At 46.0% G+C, this 21,086-nt stretch overlaps 1 protein-coding gene across 1 annotated transcript in view; it reads left to right on the forward strand.

Moving 5' to 3' along the window:
• Positions 1–572: 572 nt before the first annotated feature.
• Positions 573–21,086, forward strand: part of ACOX2 (acyl-CoA oxidase 2) — an 81,498-nt gene continuing 60,984 nt past the window's right edge. The window contains exons 1-3 of the mRNA XM_063426862.1: positions 573–744; positions 2,181–2,343; positions 19,922–20,073. Of these exons, the coding sequence (XP_063282932.1) occupies positions 591–744; positions 2,181–2,343; positions 19,922–20,073 (469 nt within the window). The 5' untranslated portion in view covers positions 573–590. The remainder of the gene's footprint in view (positions 745–2,180; positions 2,344–19,921; positions 20,074–21,086) is intronic.

Here is a 21,086-nt window from a genome sequence, read left to right on the forward strand (position 1 = left end):
TAGTCACAGTTAAAATGTTATGCACAACTTTGAAAATATCTAACTTTCCCAGTTATTTTTATTTCCAGTTGTGTTCCGTATATAAAGATTTGATGTGAAATGAAAGCCCTGTTTCTCCTGTGAAAAATGATACGCAACAAGTGTGGGTGCACTTAATATGAAAGAGGTCAATTACGGTTGAGCAGACATATAGCTCAAATTCTATTGTTTGTTTTGATTTTTCTTTGGTCAGAACTTGTACAATTGCCTCCGTCCTTAAGGAGTTAATAATACAAAACGCAACAAAGTAACAGTCACATAAACCTTAACCTTAAAGATGATTAGATAGACAAACATTTATCAGATATCTCCTTTATATCTAAAATGTGTTACTTCTCACCCAGTTTGCCAAGCATATCTCATTGCTGTGACCTTAGCTCTGAGTCCTAGGTCTGTACATGGGAGGGGTTAAGGGAGTGCAAAAACCAGACTTGCACACTCCCAGTGTGTTTCATAATCCCTAGGAAACACCCCCTCCTCACACCAGCCAATAGTTATCCTTGGTTAAGAGCTGTAGTGTTCGGTGATCATAACCCAGGAAGGCAGAGTGCATGAAATCCACCATGGCTTGGTTTAAAGCAAACGCAGGCAGAGATGTTAACCCTGAACTTGCCAGCGAGAGGGAATCCCCTTCTTTTAATGTCGAAACTCTCACGAATGTGCTGGATGGATCTGCAGATGAGACACGTCTGCGGAGATCAGTTGGTGAGTGTAATTCATTTTAATTATCATTATTTATATAGCGCTAACATATTCTGCAGCGCAGTGAATGACAGTGGGATCCATTACTAAAGGATTCGTGGTAAAATTTCCAAGCTGTGATGAGAGCTGCATTGAAAATCTTTTCCAATTCGTGAATTTTGCTATTTGGGTTTTAAAACACTAATCTGATGTTTAATAAATAATGCTACCAAGGTTATTCATTTAACAAGAATAGAAAAGGGATATGGGGGCACGTCACTGCCCTGTGCTCAAGTATAATAAGAGTTTCTCTAATTACATGGGAACATGTTCAATAAACATTGATTTGAAGGTAATGGACGACTAAATTGCTAACTTTAAACCACAAGATATAAAAAAAAAAAACCTACTAGGAGGTAGTATGTGATACAATAAAGGGTCTTCGTGATGAGCAGCTCAACACTTAATGTAGGATACCCTTTTATCCACAATACATAAAATAGCAAAATAAAATAGGCATAAAATACCTATTGATGGAGCGCTCAGAAATAATGTCTGACCTGTGGGGGTACCAGGTTTACCCCTCAAATACAGTATTGAAGTGTACTCGAAGATACATAAAGTGAAAAAAAAAGGTTAAAAATAATAGTGCAGATGGTATAGAAAAGTTATAATCTTGTGTTAAATGAAAAGCTAGAACCACTTTTGTTTTCTATAGCACTTACTATATATGATTTAATATGTAATACGTTTTTAATATTATTCGAACAAAGTCCTCTGAAGCCTTAGAGAATCTTTATTGGAGTGGTGCCATCCCCAGAAAATTGGCACTCTGCATATTACCCTTAGACCCAGGATTTGAAGGCTCTAACACAGGTGAGCCTAATACTTCCCATTAGATTTAAGTTCACCACTTTACAATACTACACATTGGTTGTTTTTCTTCCTATATCCCCTGAGGAGGAGACGATATGGTGAGAGTGGTGTGTTGATACCCTAAGAGCAAAAAGGTCCATCTTACGGAGCCTATACTATATAGGCTCCAGAACATGTGAGTGTAGCTTTTCGTTTAACACTAGATTAGAACTTTTTAGACCATCTGCACTATTATTTTTTGCCTTGTTTTTTTGTCATTTTATGTATCTTCGGGTACACTTCAATACTCTATTTGAAGGGGTAAACTTGGTACCCCACGGGCCAGACATTATTTCTGAGCGCTACACAATTAGGTATTTTATGCCATATTTTCTTTAAACCACAAGAAACAAGTTGGAGAAATGGGGATATTCTTACATTTTCCCATTTGCAAGTCCAATTTCCATTTGCCAAAAGCATATGCAATGTGTTTACTAAAATTTAATATATGCTATAAAAATGTGACAATATTTAGCCCAATTTGAACAGGTGCCTTTTTAACCTATAACCTGCTTTTTCATTTTCTTCTTATTTTTTTTGTTCAGTGCTTGCTGTTATCACAGACCCTGCTTTCAGCCGAGAGAATCTTTATTTTAAGACACGACAAGAACGATACGAGGGAGCCATCCGAAATTCTTTCCACCTGAGAAAGAAAATGACCGAATACGGTTGGACCACTGATGGACCAGAGATTTCATACGTTTACAGGTTATTTGCTCTATTTTGTTTTAACTGGTTTTATGACTGATATTGATACTCTGGAAATTGACGAGGTGCCGTCACTTCTTAAAATCATTACACCAATGTATAAAAAAAAAAAAATCCCACAGAAAATCACTTAGAGCATATCATAAAGAAGGCCTCCCCTGGCTGTGGCTGACACAGCCTACATTTAAAAAAAAAGAAAAATGGTTTCATTTTCAGATCGGATGTAACTTAAACGTTTTTATCTGCTGCTCTGTAAATGGAACTTTAATTACACACAAGAAAAATAATGAGGGGGGGGACCTACTGTATGATGTTGTATCGATCAGGTAGTGACAGACCAAACTCCCCGTTTAACGCACCGCAAACAACCGCAAACAGTCCATTTGCACAAGGTTGGATACCAAGCTAGCCATGTCCCGTTCCTTGTCCTCACTGATGTCATTGAAGGTCTCTTCCTCCACCCAGCCAAATACAACACCAAGGGTCCCCGAAAGATGACAACATGCCCCCTGGGACGCCTGCTGTGTTTGGTCTTCCTCCTCCTCAAAGCCACCTTCCTCCTCTGACTCCTCTTCTTCAGACTACTCTCTCTGCGTTGCCTCTCTCTGCGTTATTATAAGGTGTGTTAGGTAGTACTATTCTTATCAGTTTAATACCTGTTGCGTCTCCTATCAGTGGACGTGTATATGGCAGCGATTTTAGGAACTGCACACCTGGGACCCGAGCAAGGTCACCTCGTTCAACAGGCTACAACATTTGTCCCTGGAAAACTATCCTGGACATCATGTACAACTTATATGTATATGGCAGTGATTTCTGTAACAGGGAGATGGAAGAAGATGCTTGGTCGGTCCTCCTACTTCACATTTGGGTCACTGCGCGTGCAATCTAATGTGCCACCAGATAGGAGTGGTGTGTTTAGTATTATTCTGATCAGTTTAATACCTGTTGCGTCTCCTATCAGTGGACGTGTATATGGCAGCGATTTTAGGAACCGCACACCTGGGAGGCATGGCATAAGGATTTGAGTACAGTCTTCTCAGAAGAATCACTTAGAGCATATCATAAAGAAGGTTAACACAAGTTACATTTTCTTTTAAACGTACATTAAAGATTTTGCAAATGACATCACACTTGGCTCAGTCTTGGTACAGCCAGGGCACACGATAAAAAGGTGAAGCATTAATACATTTCTGCTCTTTTCTGTATGCTCTCTCAATGACGACAAAAGGACAGAGCCTACAACAATGATTGACAGGGAGCCAAGACAGGAATAAAGATGTGGGAATTTATAAATTTAAATGGACAATATTGTCGTCACCAAAACAACTTTAGTTTAATGAAGCAGTTTTTGTGTATAGTTTATGCCTCTGAAGTCTCACGGCTCAATTCTCTGCCATTTAGGAGTTAAATCACTTTTGTATCTGTTTATGCACTTTTGTATCTGTTTATGCAGCTTCAATCACTTTTGTATCTGTTTATGCAGCCCTAGCCACACCTCCCCTGGCTTCAATCACTTTTGTATCTGTTTATGCAGCCCTAGCCACACCTCCCCTGGCTGTGGCTGACACAGCCTACATTTAAAAAAAAAGAAAAATGGTTTCATTTTCAGATCGGATGTAACTTAAACGTTTTTATCTGCTGCTCTGTAAATGGAACTTTAATTACACACAAGAAACGCATGTAGGCTTTACAATCTATTAACAGAGCAAGAGATAAGAAATTCTAAATTAAACAGAATTTGCAATAAAGGAAGTGTAAACATTAGATATTTCTTTACAGAATTTTTTTAGGAAAGTTGTTTAAGTCACATGCAGGGAGGTGTGACTAAGGCTGCATAAAAAAGTGGTTCAACTCCTAAATGGCAAAGAATTGAGCAGTAAGACTACAGGGGCACGTTCTATACACAATAAAATGCTTCATTAAGCTAAAGTTGTTTTGGTGACTATAGTGTCCCTTTAATTTTATTTTCCACTCTTCACAGATAGGTTTACAGGGATCAGTAAATACAAAAAATTATGGGAAGTCACATAGTAAAGTATAGTTAAATAGCCAAAGTATGGTTAAATATAGTATACTTAATACTGTGCAGCATACATATGTTATTTTTTATTTTAACTTTAACACATACGTAGCTAAACCAACATTATATTTTTACAAATATCTTTCATAAATCAGTATATAATTAATTTTCTCTTTGTTATGTGGTTTTGGATGCATTTACATAGTGATGTTTCATGTTTTAACATCTGCAGACTCCAATACATTAATTAGGGTGTGGTTATAATTTAATATTGTAAGGTACATGTCTGATTATATATTATGTATGTGTTACGAAGCCAAAGTTTTGTTTTTCAGTTGGAAACAAAGCTCACTTTCTATGCAGATGGCTGTCACAATATACAAAACTGTAACCAGTTCTAAATTAAAATATTACTGCGTTCCGTTACTATAAGGATACAAATGTCAAAGTATATGTGAGAAATTAAATTCAAGAAGGCAGTTACAAAACATCTAAGTTAAGTTGTTAAAGGGACACTATAGTCACCCAGACCACTTCAGCTCAATGAAGTGGTCTGGGTGCCAGGTCCCTCAGGTTTTTACCCTTCAGATGCAAACATAGCAGTTTCAGAGAAACTGCTATGTTTACAGTTGGGGTGAAGACAGCCACTAGAGGCGCATCTGCGACGCTGGAGGCATATTATGCCTCCATCGTGCTGAGCGTCCATAGGAATGCATTGAGAAATGCTTTCCTATGGACACTTTGAATGCGCGCGCGGCACTTGCCATAATTAGTTTGGTCTATGTCGTTTCCTCGTAGCAGCGTTTTAGTGTTTGCTGCTATTTGGATCTCTGCTGTACGGGTGAAGTCCCTGAGTTGCAGGTACTGTAAATAGTCCCTAGTTTGGAGTGGGGCCTTAGTGTTCAGGTGTTCAAAGGGCACTATGTGATTGTTTACATATAGGTGTAGGTATCGTTGCAGTCCTCTGGCTTCTATACCTCTGAAGTCCCTGGCTGTTAGTCCCAGAGGGAAAGCTCGGTTCCTGAGGACTTGGGTTAGAGGCGAGGGATTGTTTCCCAGTACAAATTTACCCTTTACCTGGTCCCAGATTTGCAGGGAGTTTAGGATGGCTGGGCAAGCTGTCCTCAAGATAGGTCTCTATGTTTGGGGTACTTTAATTTTAAGGTGTGGGTGGGGCTGTTTTGAGAAGGGTTAAGTAACTTACGAATAGGTGTTTACGCAACTAAAATGTAATTTAGAACAAGAACAATGTAACTTATTTACACAGACTGATTTCTAAACACATTTATTGATGTTTAAAGACACATTACTGTGAGAATCATTCTTGTGTTATATGACTCAGGCAGCATTGTATTTAGCGCAAGGCTGACAAGGCATTTGGCTTGGTCAGCACTAGTGATGTCGCGAACCCGAAATTTTCGGTTCGCGAACGGGAACTTCCGCAAACGTTCGCGAACCGGGCAAAGCACCATTGACTTCAATGGGCAGGCGAATTTTAAAACCCACAGGGACTCTTTCTGGCCACAAAAGTGATGGAAAAGTTGTTTCAAGGGGACTAACACCTGGACTGTGGCATGCCGGAGGGGGATCCATGGCAAAACTCCCATGGAAAATTACACAGTTGATGCAGAGTCTGGTTTTAATCCATAAAGGGCAGAAATCACCTAACATTCCTAAATCGCAATGAATATGGATTGACACCTGACATATGACATATTGACACCTTGACATATGGATTGACACCTGTCCTCAGAGCCCCTGATGCACACGGACACAGAGCAGAATAGGGACTGTTCCCCTTACATATGGTCACTTGGCAGGTATGGATTGACACCGGTCCTCAAAGCCCCTGATACACACTGACACAGAGCAGAATAGGGACTGTTCCCCCTACATAGGGTCACTTGGCAGATATGGATTGACACCTATCCTAAGGATCCCTGATACACACTGCCACAGAGCAGAATGGGTAATATTCACTAAATGCCAAACATTGTTATACAGGGGAATATTCAGTAAATAAGGATAAGGTGGGGGACCTACTGTCCTCCCCCCCGGCCCCCACCCCTGCGCGGTGGGTGGGGGGCATAAATCACAATGGGGGGGACCTACTGTCCTCCCCCTGCCCCCCACCCAAGAGCGGTGGGTGGGTGCCATAAAAATAATGAGGGGGGGGACCTACTGTATGATGTTGTATCGATCAGGTAGTGACAGACCAAACTCCCCGTTTAACGCACCGCAAACAACCGCAAACAGTCCATTTGCACAAGGTTGGATACCAAGCTAGCCATGTCCCGTTCCTTGTCCTCACTGATGTCATTGAAGGTCTCTTCCTCCACCCAGCCAAATACAACACCAAGGGTCCCCGAAAGATGACAACATGCCCCCTGGGACGCCTGCTGTGTTTGGTCTTCCTCCTCCTCAAAGCCACCTTCCTCCTCTGACTCCTCTTCTTCAGACTACTCTCTCTGCGTTGCCTCTCTCTGCGTTATTATAAGGTGTGTTAGGTAGTACTATTCTTATCAGTTTAATACCTGTTGCGTCTCCTATCAGTGGACGTGTATATGGCAGCGATTTTAGGAACTGCACACCTGGGACCCGAGCAAGGTCACCTCGTTCAACAGGCTACAACATTTGTCCCTGGAAAACTATCCTGGACATCATGTACAACTTATATGTATATGGCAGTGATTTCTGTAACAGGGAGATGGAAGAAGATGCTTGGTCGGTCCTCCTACTTCACATTTGGGTCACTGCGCGTGCAATCTAATGTGCCACCAGATAGGAGTGGTGTGTTTAGTATTATTCTGATCAGTTTAATACCTGTTGCGTCTCCTATCAGTGGACGTGTATATGGCAGCGATTTTAGGAACCGCACACCTGGGAGGCATGGCATAAGGATTTGAGTACAGTCTTCTCAGAAGAACAATGGAACCAAGCCTTCATAGCCCATAAAGGTAGATCCAGATGCGCATCCCACCTAGAGCTAATGCGCAAGATACAATATAGGTGGTACTTGGTACCGACTAGACTAGCGACCATATATCCCAACACCTCGAGACTTTGCTGGAGATGTTTAAAAGAGTAGGGCACAATGCTCCACATCTGGTGGGCCTGCTCGGCCATCAGAGGATACTGGAAGGCAGTTGAGGGGGCTATACAAGGGGCACTGGTCACGAGAACCAACCTGAGACCAGAAAATGCCCTACTCTTCATCTCGATTGACCCATTCCCAAAAGCACATGCCGACCTAACATATCATATTTTGATTGCTGCCAACTTATTAATAGCCAGAGGGTGGAAACAACAACAGCCACCGGAGAGATCTAGCCTTCTCCAACAGATCTCCCTAAACCTAGCATATGAAACAAAAACCTGCCAGCGGCTACACCCCCCACACCACAGAGTGGAAGCCAGGAACATATGGGAGGCGTATCTGAGGAAGGAGGAGGAGGGGGTTGTGTTCCCTCATTCATCTTAATAAAGGTGAGGTAATCTAGACTTTTTTGACCTAGGCGACTTCTCTTCTCAGTGACAATACCTCCTGCTGCACTGAAGGTCCTTTCTGACAGGACACTTGAAGCGGGGCAGGCCAGAAGTTCTATCGCAAATTGGGATAGCTCAGGCCACAGGTCAAGCCTGCACACCCAGTAGTCAAGGGGTTCATCGCTCCTCAGAGTGTCGATATCTGCAGTTAAGGCGAGGTAGTCTGCTACCTGTCGGTCGAGTCGCTCTCTGAGGGTGGATCCCGAAGGGCTGTGGCGATGCATAGGACTTAAAAAGGTCCACATGTCCTCCATCAACAACACGTCTTTAAAGCGTCCTGTCCTTGCCGGCGTGGTCGTGGGAGGAGGAGGATGACTTCCACCTCTCCCCTGTTAGATTCCCGTTGTGCTGTGACATCACCCTTATACGCTGTGTAAAGCATACTTTTTAAATGATTTTGCAAATGCTGCATCCTTTCCGACTTGTTGTAATTCGGTAACATTTCCGCCACTTTCTGCTTATACCGGGGGTCTAGTAGCGTGGACACCCAGTACAGGTCGTTCTCCTTCAGCCTTTTTATACAAGGGTCCCTCAACAGGCACAACAGCATGAAAGACCCCATTTGCACAAGGTTGGATGCCGAGCTACTCATTTCCCGTTCCTCCTCCTCACTGATGTCAATGAAGGTATGTTCTTCCCCCCAGCCACGTACAACACCACGGGTACCAGATAGGTGACAACAAGCACCCTGGGATGCCTGTTGTGGTTGGTCTTCCTCCTCCTCCTCAAAGCCACATTCCTCCTCTGACTCCTCTTCCTCACAATCCTCTTCCAGCGTTGCCGCAGGTCCAGCAAGCAATGCTGATAAGGCTGTTTCTGGTGGTGATGGTGACCACAACTCTTCCTCTTCACGCTCATCTACGGCCTGATCCAGCACTCTTCGCAGGGCACGCTCCAGGAAGAAAACAAATGGTATGATGTAGCTGATGGTGCCTTCGTTGCGACTGACTAGGTTTGTCACCTCCTCAAAAGGACGCATGAGCGTCCAGTAACGTAGCAAAAAAATTCCCAGCTCCCCAGAGGCTTTCCTAGCACCCTGGTAATACAAATATTCATTAACAGCTTTTTCTTGTTGGAGCAGGCGGTCGAACATTAGGAGTGTTGAATTCCAATGTGTCGGGCTGTTGCAAATCAAGCGCCTCACTGGCATGTTGTTTCGCCGCTGGATATCGGCAAAGTGAGCCATGGCCGTGTAGGAACGCCTGAAATGGCCACACACACCTTCCTGGCCTGCTTCAGGACGTCCTGTAAGCCTGTGTACTTATGCACAAAGCGTTGTACGATCAGATTACACACATGTGCCATGCACGGCACATGTGTCAACTTGCCCAACTTCAATGCCGCTAAAAAATTTGTTCCGTTGTCACAAACCACTTTGCCGATATCCAGTTGCTGCGGAGTCAGCCACTTTTCCACCTGTGCGTTCAGGGCAGACAGGAGTGCTTGTCCGGTGTGACTCTCTGCTTTCAAGCAAGTCAAACCCAAGACGGCGTGACACTGCCGTATCCGGGATGTGGAATAGTACCTGGGGAGCTGGGGGGGTGCCGTTGATGTGGAGCAAGACGCAGCAGCAGAAGAGGACTCAGCCGAGGAGGTTATGGAAGAGGATGGAGTAGGAGGAGTAGAGGAGGTGGCAGCAGGACCGCCTGCAAGTCGTGGCGGTGTCACCAACTCCTCTGCAGAGCCATGCATTCCATGCTTGGCAGCCGTCAGCAGGTTTACCCAATGCGCAGTGTAGGTGATATACCTGCCCTGACCATGCTTTGCAGACCAGGTATCAGTGGTCAGATGGACCCTTGCCCCAACACTGTGTGCCAGACATGCAATTACTTCCTTTTGCACAATCGAGTACAGGTTGGGGATTGCCTTTTGTGAAAAGAAATTTTGGCCGGGTACCTTCCACTGCGGTGTCCCAATAGCTACAAATTTTTTGAACGCCTCAGGCTCCACCAGCTTGTATGGTAAAAGCTCACCGGCTAATAGTTTGGACAAGCCAACTGTCAGACGCTGGGAAAGGGGGTGACTTTGTAACATTGGCTTCTTACGCTCAAACATGTCCTTGACAGACACCTGACTGTGGGCAGATGAGCGGGAACTGCTCAAGGTGGGAGACGGAGTGGCGGATGGTTGAGAGGGGGCAAGGAGGACAGCAGTGGTTGACGTGGCTGAAGATGCTGGACCAGGAGGAGGATGGCGGCTTAGAGTAGGCGTGCTGCTTGTACTCATGTGTTGATCCCATAGGCGTTTGCGATGTGAGATCATGAGCCTACGCAAAGCAGTTGTACCTAGGTGGGTGTTGGACTTCCCACGACTCAGTTTCTTTTGGCACAGGTTGCAAATGGCATCGCTGTTGTCAGAGGCAGACACACAAAAAAAATCCACACTGCTGAGCTCTGCAATGACGGCATTCTGGTGGTGGACACAGCATGCGTTGATTGGCGTGCTGTCGGGCTGACACCGGGTGCCGATGCATGCTGTCTGACTGTGCCACTAGCTCCTTGCGACGACCTCCCCCTGCTTCAAACTCGTCTCCTCCTCCTCCTCTCTGTCTCCCCATCTGAACTTTCGCCCTGTTCTTCTTCTTGCCGAGCGGGCACCCACGTGACATCCATGGACGCATCTTCATCATCAACCGCTTCACTTGTATCTGACAACTCAGCAAAGGAAGCAGCAGCAGGTACAACATCAGCATCATCACACCGTACGTCCATGTGTGTAATGCTGCCTGCCTGAGACATATCCCTGTTATCTACATCCTCTGGCAATAATGGTTGCGCATCACTCATTTCTTCAAACGGATGTGTGAATAACTCCTCTGACATACCAAGTAAAGCGGCTGTGGTGCTAGTTTTGGTGGTGGCGGCAGGCGGGTGAGTGGTATCTTGAGAGGTGCCTGAAGCTAAGATGGAGGAGGATGGTGAGTGAAGGTTCCGAGCGGAGGCTGTAGAAGATTGGGTGTCCTGTGTTAGCCAGTCAACTATGTCCTCAGAACTTTTCAAGTTCAGGGTACGTGGCCTCTGAAAACTGGGCATTATTCTAGGGCCAAAGGGAATCACAGCACCACGACCACGATGGCCCCTGGGGGGTGGCCTGCCTCTGCCTGTCAGTCATTTTTTGGGGGATTAGTGGTACTATGCGTGCAAGCTACTGTGAGACCAGATATGAGTGGCAATGTGCAATGGCAGAGGTCTGCAGAGTACACGCTGTAGGCCTGACACACCCGCTTGAAGACAAGTAACGGCTATTCAATCTATAACAGTGAAAAATGTTTTTTGGTTTTAAATGCACGCTATTGTGACCCAAGATATGAGTGGCAATGTGCACTGGCACAGTTCTGCAGAGCACACGCTGTAGGCCTGACACACCCGCTTTAAGGACACTGACTGCTATTAGCTTACACTGGAAACCTTTTTTTCTTTGTAAAAGCACGCTAGAGAGACACCAGATATGAGTGCCAACTGTCAAAGTACGCTGGCAGGTTTCTGCAGGGCACATGCTGAAGGCCTGAAACACCCGCTTTAAGGACACCGACTGCTATTCGCTTACACTGGAAAACTGTTTTTCTTTGTAAAAGCACGCTACAGAGACACCAGATATGAGTGGTGGCACTGGGCAAATGGGCACAGTATCCACTGAGCCTGACACAGAAGCTGGCAGACAACTAACTGCTCTTCAATCTATTACAGTGAAAAAAGTTTTTTGGTTTTAAATGCACGCTATAAAGACACCAGATATGAGTGGCAAATTACACTTGCGGAGGTTGGCAGAGCACACGCTGAAGGCCTGACACCCAGACGCTTGCAGACAACTAACTGCTATTAGCTTACACAGGAAACCTTTTTTTCTTTGTAAAACACGCTATAGAGACACCAGATATGAGTGGCAATGTGCACTGGCACAGGTCTGCAGAGCACAGGCTGTAGGCCTGACACACCCGCTTGAAGACAAGTAACTGCTATTCAATCTATTACAGTGAAAAAAAATGTTTTCTTTTTAAATGTCAAGCATAAGCCATTGTGAAAACAGATATGAGTGGTGGCACTGGGCCTGACACAGAAGCTGGCAGGCAGGCAACTCCAATTACATTACACAGGGGAAAAAAAAAAGGTAGACTGCAGGGCCGGATTAAGAGCACACTGGGCCTGGTGCTGACAATTATGATGGGCCTAATTACGGAATCTTATCGACCAAAAACATTAAAACAATCATACCTCCCAAGCGTCATGTATCTGATGGAGATGGTGCTGGAGGGAAACTCATAGGATGCAGCTACAAGAAAACACATACTCTATGCTAATATCTCTCTAATTTATATCTTTCAATTAAATCCATAACCCTTAACAGCAGTGTCCAGTGAAGCAGGCAGTCAATGGGCGGGATAAAAGGGTGGCCACCGGTGCGAATCACGTGACCAGACCTGCCAAAAGGGGAGAACATGCCCAAAAAGGGGGCATGTCTGTCCAAAGAATTTGAAGGACAGCCTGGCATGAATGCATGTCAGGCTGCCTGCCAATCCTACAGGCTGTCCAACTAAGGGCATACTATGCAGGCAGCACCCTGAGCTTGACATAAATGCGTCTAATGATGCGCTCACTCAATGCTTTCTAAGGACTGTCCCCTAGCACTCGCTGGTCCACTTGTCTCCTTACCTTCTTACTAGCAGGCAGAAGTTCCTGGTATATAGTCTGAGACAGATAAAAGGTGTATGTAGTGAGTGTATATGAATGGGGACATGCCACAGTGTTAGAGAGACCAACGTCTGCATTACCTAAACTAATTTTATTGTCAGCCAGTCCACACAAGTTTTGTTCCCATACATCCCTCTTAAGCTTCCAAGCTTAAAGGGACACTATAGTCACCAGAACAACTACAGCTTATTGTATTTGTTCTGCTTAGTAGAATCATTCCATTCAGGCCTTTTGCAGTAAACACCTTTTGCCACTCCTTAGATGGCTGCTAGAGGTGCTTCCTGGGGCAGTACTGCCTAGTGTGCAGCACTGCTATTCAGTGTCTCCACCCTCGGCATGCAGACACTGAACTTTCCTCATAGAGATGCATTGATTCAATTTATCTTTATGTGGAGATGCTGATTGGCCAGGGCTATGACTTGTGCTGGCTCTGCCCCTGATCTGCCTAGTTGACAGTCTCAGACAATCCTATGGGGAAGTATTGTAATTTGCTCAGACCACCACTTCTGATGATGTCAGCAGACAGTCAGTTCAGAGGCAGAGCCAGCAGCTGCAGACTTGAATACAAGTTATATTTTACTATACTTAGGGAGGCAAGAAGGGGGCAGGGTGGTGGTTTTCAGGGCCGCCACCAGAAATTTTCGGGCCCCTAACAGAACAAATGGTCTGGGCCCCCATACTCGTTTTCCTGGCACTATAGTGCCCTGAGGGTGCCCCCACCCTCAGGGTCCCCCTCCCACCGGGCTCTGGGGAGAGGAAAGGGGTTAAAACTTACCTTTCTCCAGCGCCGGGCAGGGAGCTCTTCTCCTCCGATCCTCCTCCTCTCCTCCCATTCGGCTGAATGAGCACGCGGGGCAAGAGCTGCCACTTGAGGCTTTGAGGGCTGGATTAACCCATTTATAAACATAGCAGTTTCTCTGAAACTGCTATGTTTATAAAAAAAATGGGTTAACCCTAGCTGGACCTAGCACCAAGACCACTTCATTAAGCTGAAGTGGTCTGGGTGCCTAGAGTGGTCCTTTAAGGGGTTAAAGGGACACTCCAGTGCCAGGAAAACACTGCAGGTCCCCTCTCCCTCCCACCCCCCATCCCAAGTTGCTGAGGGGGTTAAAACCCCTTCAGTGACTTACCTGTATCCAGCGCCGATGTCCCTCGGCGCTGGGTCAGGATCCACTCACGCTCCTCCCCCACCGACATCAGACGAGGAGACCTATAGAGCATGCGCAGCCGTCGGCGGGGGAGACGCACACAAACAAACGCGCATTAGACCTCCCCATAGGAAAACATTGAAAAATGCTTTCAATGCTTTCCTATGGGGATTTCAGCGACGCTGGAGGTCCTCACATAGCGTGAGGACGTCTTGTGCCGTTATAGCACACTTTTCATGTGCTATAAACACAGAAGTGTCCTCTAGTGGCTGTCTAGTCTAGAAGACCGCCATTAGAGGAGTTAACTCTGCAAGGTAAATATTGTAGTTTATGAAACTGAAATAATTACACTTGCAGGGTTAAGGGTAGTGGGAGTTGGCACCCAGACCACTCCAATGGGCAGAAGTGGTCTGGGTGCCTGGAGTGTCCCTTTAAGGAGGATTAATATTCAGGTTCAGTGTGACATGGTTGAAGTGTGAATCAGTGAGTGTGACACCATTTGGTGCTAGTGTGGCATGGTTGGAGGATGGAGTGTGACAGGATTGAGGGATTATTATGACATGGTGAGTGTGGCAGAGCGAAGGGTGTTGAGTGTGACAGGATTGGATGTATTAATGTGAGTGTGGCAACGTTGTTGGAGGGGAGTGTGATACAGGATTAGCAGGGATAGATGTGAGTGTGGCATGGTAAAGGGGATGACTTTGTGTGGGGGTGAGGGTGACAGTGAGTGAGTGGAGGTGTGGGTAGCAGTGATTGCGGGAGGGGAGGGGAGCAGTGAGTGGGGGAGGTGAGGGTGGCAGACTGGCATTGAGTGGGGGAGGGGATGTGGCAGTGAGTGGAGGGAGATGAGGGTGGTAGTGAGTGGGGAGGGTGGCAGTGATGGGGGAAGGGAGGATGGCAGTGATGGGGGGAAGGGATGGTGGCAGTGATGGGGGAAGGGAGGGTGGCAGTGAGTGGGGGAGGTGAGGGTGGCAGACTGGCATTGAGTGGGGGAGCGGAGGGTGGCAGTGATGGAGGGAGGGGAGGGTGGCAGTGATGGGGGGAGAGGAGGGTGGCAGTGATGGGGGGAGAGGAGGGTGGCAGTGATGGGGGGAGGGGAGGGTGGCAGTGATGGGGGGAAGGGAGGATGGCAGTGAGTGAGTGAGGTGAGGGTGGCAGTGAGGGGAGGGTGGCAGTGAGACAATAAATTAACTTACCTCAAGAGTGAAGTGACTCCCTGTCCCTGGTGATCTTCTTTCCTGCAGCAGCAGGAGGGTGGCAGTGAGTGGGGGAGGTGAGGGTGGCAGTGAGTGGGGGAGGTGAGGGTGGCAGTGAGTGGGGGAGGTGAGGGTGGCAGACTGGCATTGAGTGGGGGAGGGGAGGGTGGCAGTGAGTGGAGGGAGGTGAGGGTGGCAGTGAGTGGGGTGGCAGTGATGGGGGAAGGGAGGATGGCAGTGATGGGGGAAGGGAGGATGGCAGTGAGTGAGGGAAGGGAGGATGGTAGTGAGTGGGGGAAGGGAGGGTGGCAGTGAGTGGGGGTGGGAGGGTGGCAGTGAGTGGGGAGGGTGGCAGTGATGGGGGAGGTGAGGGTGGCAGTGAGTGGGGGGGTGAGGGTGTCAGACTGGCATTGAGTGGGGGAGGGGAGGGTGGCAGTGATGGGGGAAGGTGAGAGTGGCAGTGAGTGGGGGAGGTGAGGGTGGCAGTGAGGGGAGGTTGGCAGTGAGAATGAGACAATAAAATAACTTACCTCTGTCCCTGGTGATCTTTCCTGCAGCAGCAGCACCCTCGTGGTCCCATGCTCTCCTTCCTGTCTGCAGCTCCGCCTCCACGGGTTCAGAGCTGCAGTCAGACCATGTGGAGATTGTCTCGCGAGCTCTGATTGGCTGAGCTCGCTGACAATCAATCATGGTCTGCAGCTCTGCACCCGTGGAGGCGGAGCTGCAGGCAGGAGTCACAGGGATCCGGATTTGTGCACTGTCTGCAGTCACAGTGCACGGTGACAGGCAGCTCTCTCCCGGCGGCACACAGGAGGGCCCAGCATCCAGTGGCACAGAGGCTAAGCTGCTGGGCCCCCCCTACTGTCAGGACTCGAGCCCGCCCGACAAATGAGTCCTCTTCTCAGTCCCGGCCCGCTCCAGCAATCCGGCCGCGGGCCGGGCCCCCCAGGACCGCCGGGCCCGTGACAATTGTCACGGTTGTCATGCCCTGATGGCGGCCCTGGTGGTTTTAACATAATAGGGTCAGAAATACATGATTGTGTTCCTGACCCTATAGTGCTACTTTAAGCAAGAGTATGTGAAGAGTAGTTAAGGTTGCCACCTTTCTTGGAACAAAATACTAGCCTTAATCCTTTGTATAATCAAAAGGAGTGACATCAGAGTGACATCTGTAAAATCACCAACAAACTACTCACAGTTTGATTCTGCTGTATAGATGGATTGCTCCCAGTGTCTCAGTCTCGCAAGTCACCCAGTGTCTCAGTGTCCCTATGTATCACAGTGTCAGTGTCCCCATGTTGCCCAGTCCCCTAGTCTCCCAGTGTCTCAGTGTCCCCATTTCTCCCAGTGTCTCAGTGTGTCCCCATGTCACTAGGACACTGAGCGACATGGGGACACTGAGACCCGGGGACACTGGGAGACATGGGGACACAGACATTTAGGGAAACTGGGAGAGATGGGGACACAGACACTAGGGACACAGAGACATGGGAGACTATGGGACACTGGGAGACTATGGGACACTGGGAGACTATGGGACACTGGCTGTGAGACAGACACTTGGGGACACTGGGAGACATGGGGACAGTTGTGGACATAGACATGGTGACACTAGGCACACAGAGACATGGGACACAGACACTGGGAGACATGGGACACAGACACTGGGAGACATGGGACACAGACACTGGGAGACTTGGGGACACTGAGACACTAGCGACACTGGATGGGGGACACTGGGAGATCAGTGAGTAGTACAGAGAGGCAGGGATATGCATAGACATAAAATACTAGACGCCGCATTGACTTGGATCGGTCACAGTGTGATCTGCAGCATAGACATGTCTATGATCTGCAGAGCAAGGTCCTCAAAGTAAACATGGTTAGTCTTAAAATCCACCTGGAGGGTGTATAGATCCAGTAGCATGATGTTTAATCCTGGGATATTAAATAAAATTAACTGACATTTGCTGCTTTAAGACCTCTGTGGTTATTTACGTTATCGACTAAGTTTACTCAATACATTGAAATTATTTGAATTTCCTGATTGAAACTATGCGTTGCATTTGGATTTAGGTTTGCTAAAATTATAAGTTTAGTGAACTAACCCCACAATCTATCATCTTAATATACATGTTTTAAACTGGGACTGGATCTTTGCCTGATTTGTAATGTATTTACTTTTCACCTATTTTTAGCTAATATGGATTTTGGAACTGTGCAAAATAAAATGTAGATATTTACAACTCTTTATTATTGTCAGCTCTGTCTTTTGCACTTTGAAGTCCGCATGGAGATAGCATAAAGAGAATAGGAGAACAAACAGTCACATCACTATTTACTAAAGTGAGATTTGTCACTAAGGCAAAGTAAATTAAAAAAAATTAGGGACAGAAGTCCTAATATATAGACATATATGCCACACCGGGTGACCGGCCCAAAATGGCGCCCGCATTTTATGGCCCCCCGAGGTCAATGCGAAGTCTAGGTATTATATGTCTATGGGGATATGCTGTAACTTCCTATCCCTGCCTCTCTCCACACACAGTGACCCCCTACTGGCCGGTGCTGGTATTGCAGAGTAATCTCCACTTATTCTGAGAAAAATACCTGCATTTGTACTGCCAGTATTACTGCAATACCGGCACGGCCAGGCAGTCTCAAATACCGTCTGTGCCAGTAAAATACCAGTCAGGTGGCAAACCTAAGAGTAGTGTGTGTGTGTGTGTGTAAAAAAAAAAAAAAAAAAAAAGTAAAAAAAAAAATTTTTTTTTATTTTTTTTTTCAATGGGCCTATTCCATGGGCCTGGGCCTGGAGCTGCAGCTCCATCAGCCCCTATGTTAATCCGGCCCTGGTAGACTGATGTTCTAGCCCTAAAAAGGGCTAGAACATCAGCAGAGATCAGATGAGTCCTTCAGGATTGTAGTGGACACTGAATACCCTAGCCTAGCTATCAATTTCCCTATCTAATGAACAGCAGCTACACTTTCCCTCCTCTCAGTAAGCATGCAGCTTCAGAATTAATCTAAAATGGATGCTGGGAGGGAGGTGGGAGGGTGTGGAAGGGAGGGTCTGCTGCTGATTTGCTGGAATGTGTCTGCTGACCGTGAGGCACAGGGTCAAAGTTTGCTCAATGATGACGAATAGGGGGCGGATCGAACCGCCCATGTGTTCGCCCGCGGCAGCGAACGCGCTATGTTCTCCAGGAACTATTCGCTGGCGAACAGTTCGGTACATCACTAGTCAGCACTTTCAGAGGGTGGCAAATAAAGCCCCCCTCAGTCCCCAAGGTGGCCAGCCTGCCAGCCTCTTGTCTTGAGGGGCCCAGGAGCTGGCAGGCTGGCCACCTTGGGGACTCCTGTGACTGGCATCTGCTAAGGCAGGCATCTCACCTGAGCTTTCCCCTGCTCTGCTCCCTTGCACCCACCGCAGTGATCCCGGAGCCGGAATATGACATCACTCCAACCCCAGCATCATTAAGAGGTGCGCGAGGGAGCTGAGCAGGAGAATCAGAGCTCCCTCACCGCCTGCCTCCACCATTCCCTTGTCTGCCGAGCAGGAGGATCAGAGCTCCCTCACCACCTGCTGTGCCTACAGAGCTGCAACCAGCCCACTAGACCCCAGGGAAGAATCCACTCCAGCACTCCCAAAAGGTAGGAACGCTGGGTGGATTGAAATATGAACAAAAAAAATAAAAATTGTTAGTGTGTGTGTGTCTGTTAGTGAGTGTGTGTCTGTTAGTGAGTTAGAGTGTGTATATATGTGTTTGTCAGTGAGGGTGTATGCGTGTGTCAGTGTGTGTAGCTGTCACAGAGTGTGTCTCAGTGAATGTGTGTGACACTGAGTGTATGTCTGTCATTGAGTATGTGTGCGTGTTTTGTCAGTGAGTGTCAGTGTATATGTGTGTCGGTGAATGTGTGGGTAACTGTGAATGTGTGTTTCAGTGAAAGTTTGTGTTGGGTAAACAGTGTGTGTTACAATGACTGTGTAAGTGAGAGTATGTCAGTGCATGCATCAGTGAGGGCACGTGACCGTCAGGAATAGAAATTTCTAAGGGGGAGGGGGGTACCCAAGTTTTGTCATGCCTAGGGCAGCACAAAACCAGAATACACCAACCATATGGGGCTTCAAGAAGAGAGGGACATTATTAAAGAAAAGAGGGCCAGAGGGGTTTATGACTAAAATAGGGACTGTCCCTCCTAAATTAGGACAGTAAAGAGGTATGCATTTTCCTCACTGTCTTAAGAGACACGGGTCATATTTTTTTTCCTTTTATTGCTCCTTTTCCAGCAGCCAAAACAGCTGCACACATTGAAAAGTCTTAAAAGGACAATATAGGCACATAGACCACTTTATCTAATTGAACTGGCCTTGGTGCAGTGCCATTGTCTGTTTAACCCTGCAATGGTCAGTTTCCAAAAACCTGAAATGTTTACATTGCAGGGTAAAGTCCACCTCTAGTGGTTGTGTTCCAGACAGCCATAAGAGGCATTTCCTGGTGCCTAACAGAGTTTTACTCCATGAGATTACATTTGAAATATACCACCAGGGGGATAGTAAACTACTATTTTCACAGCTTGTCTATTTGTAACTGTAATCCTCCACAATTCACAGTTTAAATTTATATTTTGCAAACAAACTTTAACAGCTAAAGTTGTCACATCTTGTCTTTGGATGTTTTCCACTCAAAGTAATTCCGAGCAAAAAAGTTTGGACACCTTACAAACTTACACCAAAGTGAGAATTATCAGCAATTCAAAATTAATCTAAAATTTAAGGCTAAAGTAGTCAAAGATTACATTTTCTCAGCCAAGTCAGCTATGCTTCCAGTGTAGTTACTTTGGCCTTAGATTTGAATTTGCACTGTGAATTCCTGACAGATCACACTAAAAATGTCTGATACTCAGAACTCTGTATCTTGTATGTTATTTTCTGCCTCATTCCGTGAATTAATTTCCATTTGTGTCTGATTACAGATCACTTTCAGGAGAATTGGCTCTTAATGTCCACGGTGTCTTTCTAAAGTCTGTTATGGCGTTGGGCACAGATGAACAAATTGCAAAGTGGGCCGTGCTTGCCAATAATTATAATATTATAGGAACCTATGCACAGACCGAGCTAGGACACGGTACGTTCTGTTTGCTTGTTTTATTTTTGTTTTGTTTTTTTAAAGGTCTTGTGTGTTTCAGAAAATTAATGTTCTTGAGAAAAAAAAAAAAAAGCACAAAACCACCTAAACCATACCCCTCAACATTGGTGTCCTAGGAATCAGGATGCCAGTGGGATGGGTATAGAAGGGTGCAGGTTAGTTATCCAAATTGCAACAATGGGGATAAAAATAATTGGCAGGTCAGCCAGGCTGCCTGTCAGTCAAACAGGCCATCCCACCACACACTGTTTCAGCTGTCTCTCCATGATCTAAGCATAGAGCAAGTGCATTGAGAAGCCTGACTGACTGAAAGTCTGTGTCAGGGAAAGAGGGGAGGGCTGCCAAATCTTGCAGACAGGTCACAGCTGTTTGCAAGCATTTATTTTACATATACCCCCAATGTAAAAATTGATTTATCAATGGAGTGTCCGTTGAAGTTATAAACTTCTGAAATAGCTTATTCAATCATCATCATCATCGGCAACGCAATTGTTAAAAAACATATGTAAATATTTGATTCCATAAAATATTGATGTAATTTAACCCCTTAAGGACACATGACATGTGTGACATGTCATGATTCCCTTTTATTCCAGAAGTTTGGTCCATAAGGGGTTAAAGGGGTAATATCACAATATTAATATAATAAATCTCACAATATTTGTAAAGACACCCACAGTTTAATACAGCTGTGAATTCTTATACAAAAACTTATGATATTTTAATATTTTCTCTATAAACTCTCAGCAGAGCAGGATTACCCATAAGATGGATAAGATTCGCCAAGGGGTTAGACAGGGGTTTTCAAAACTATGAATTTCTATAAATTTGCTTGTTCCTATTTATTTTCCATATATGAAGAATGAAGAGGGGGCTCTGACATGTAACCTACCTAATGTTTATTTTGTGATTTTATTCCTTCTAAAAGGATCTCAGTTTATTATGATGGGCTAAATCTAAAAAGTGTTTGTTTTCATTTTGCAGAGAGTATA

The sequence above is a fragment of the Pelobates fuscus genome, chromosome 7 (genome assembly GCF_036172605.1).
Source record: "Pelobates fuscus isolate aPelFus1 chromosome 7, aPelFus1.pri, whole genome shotgun sequence".
In the NCBI taxonomy this organism is placed as follows: domain Eukaryota; kingdom Metazoa; phylum Chordata; class Amphibia; order Anura; family Pelobatidae; genus Pelobates; species Pelobates fuscus.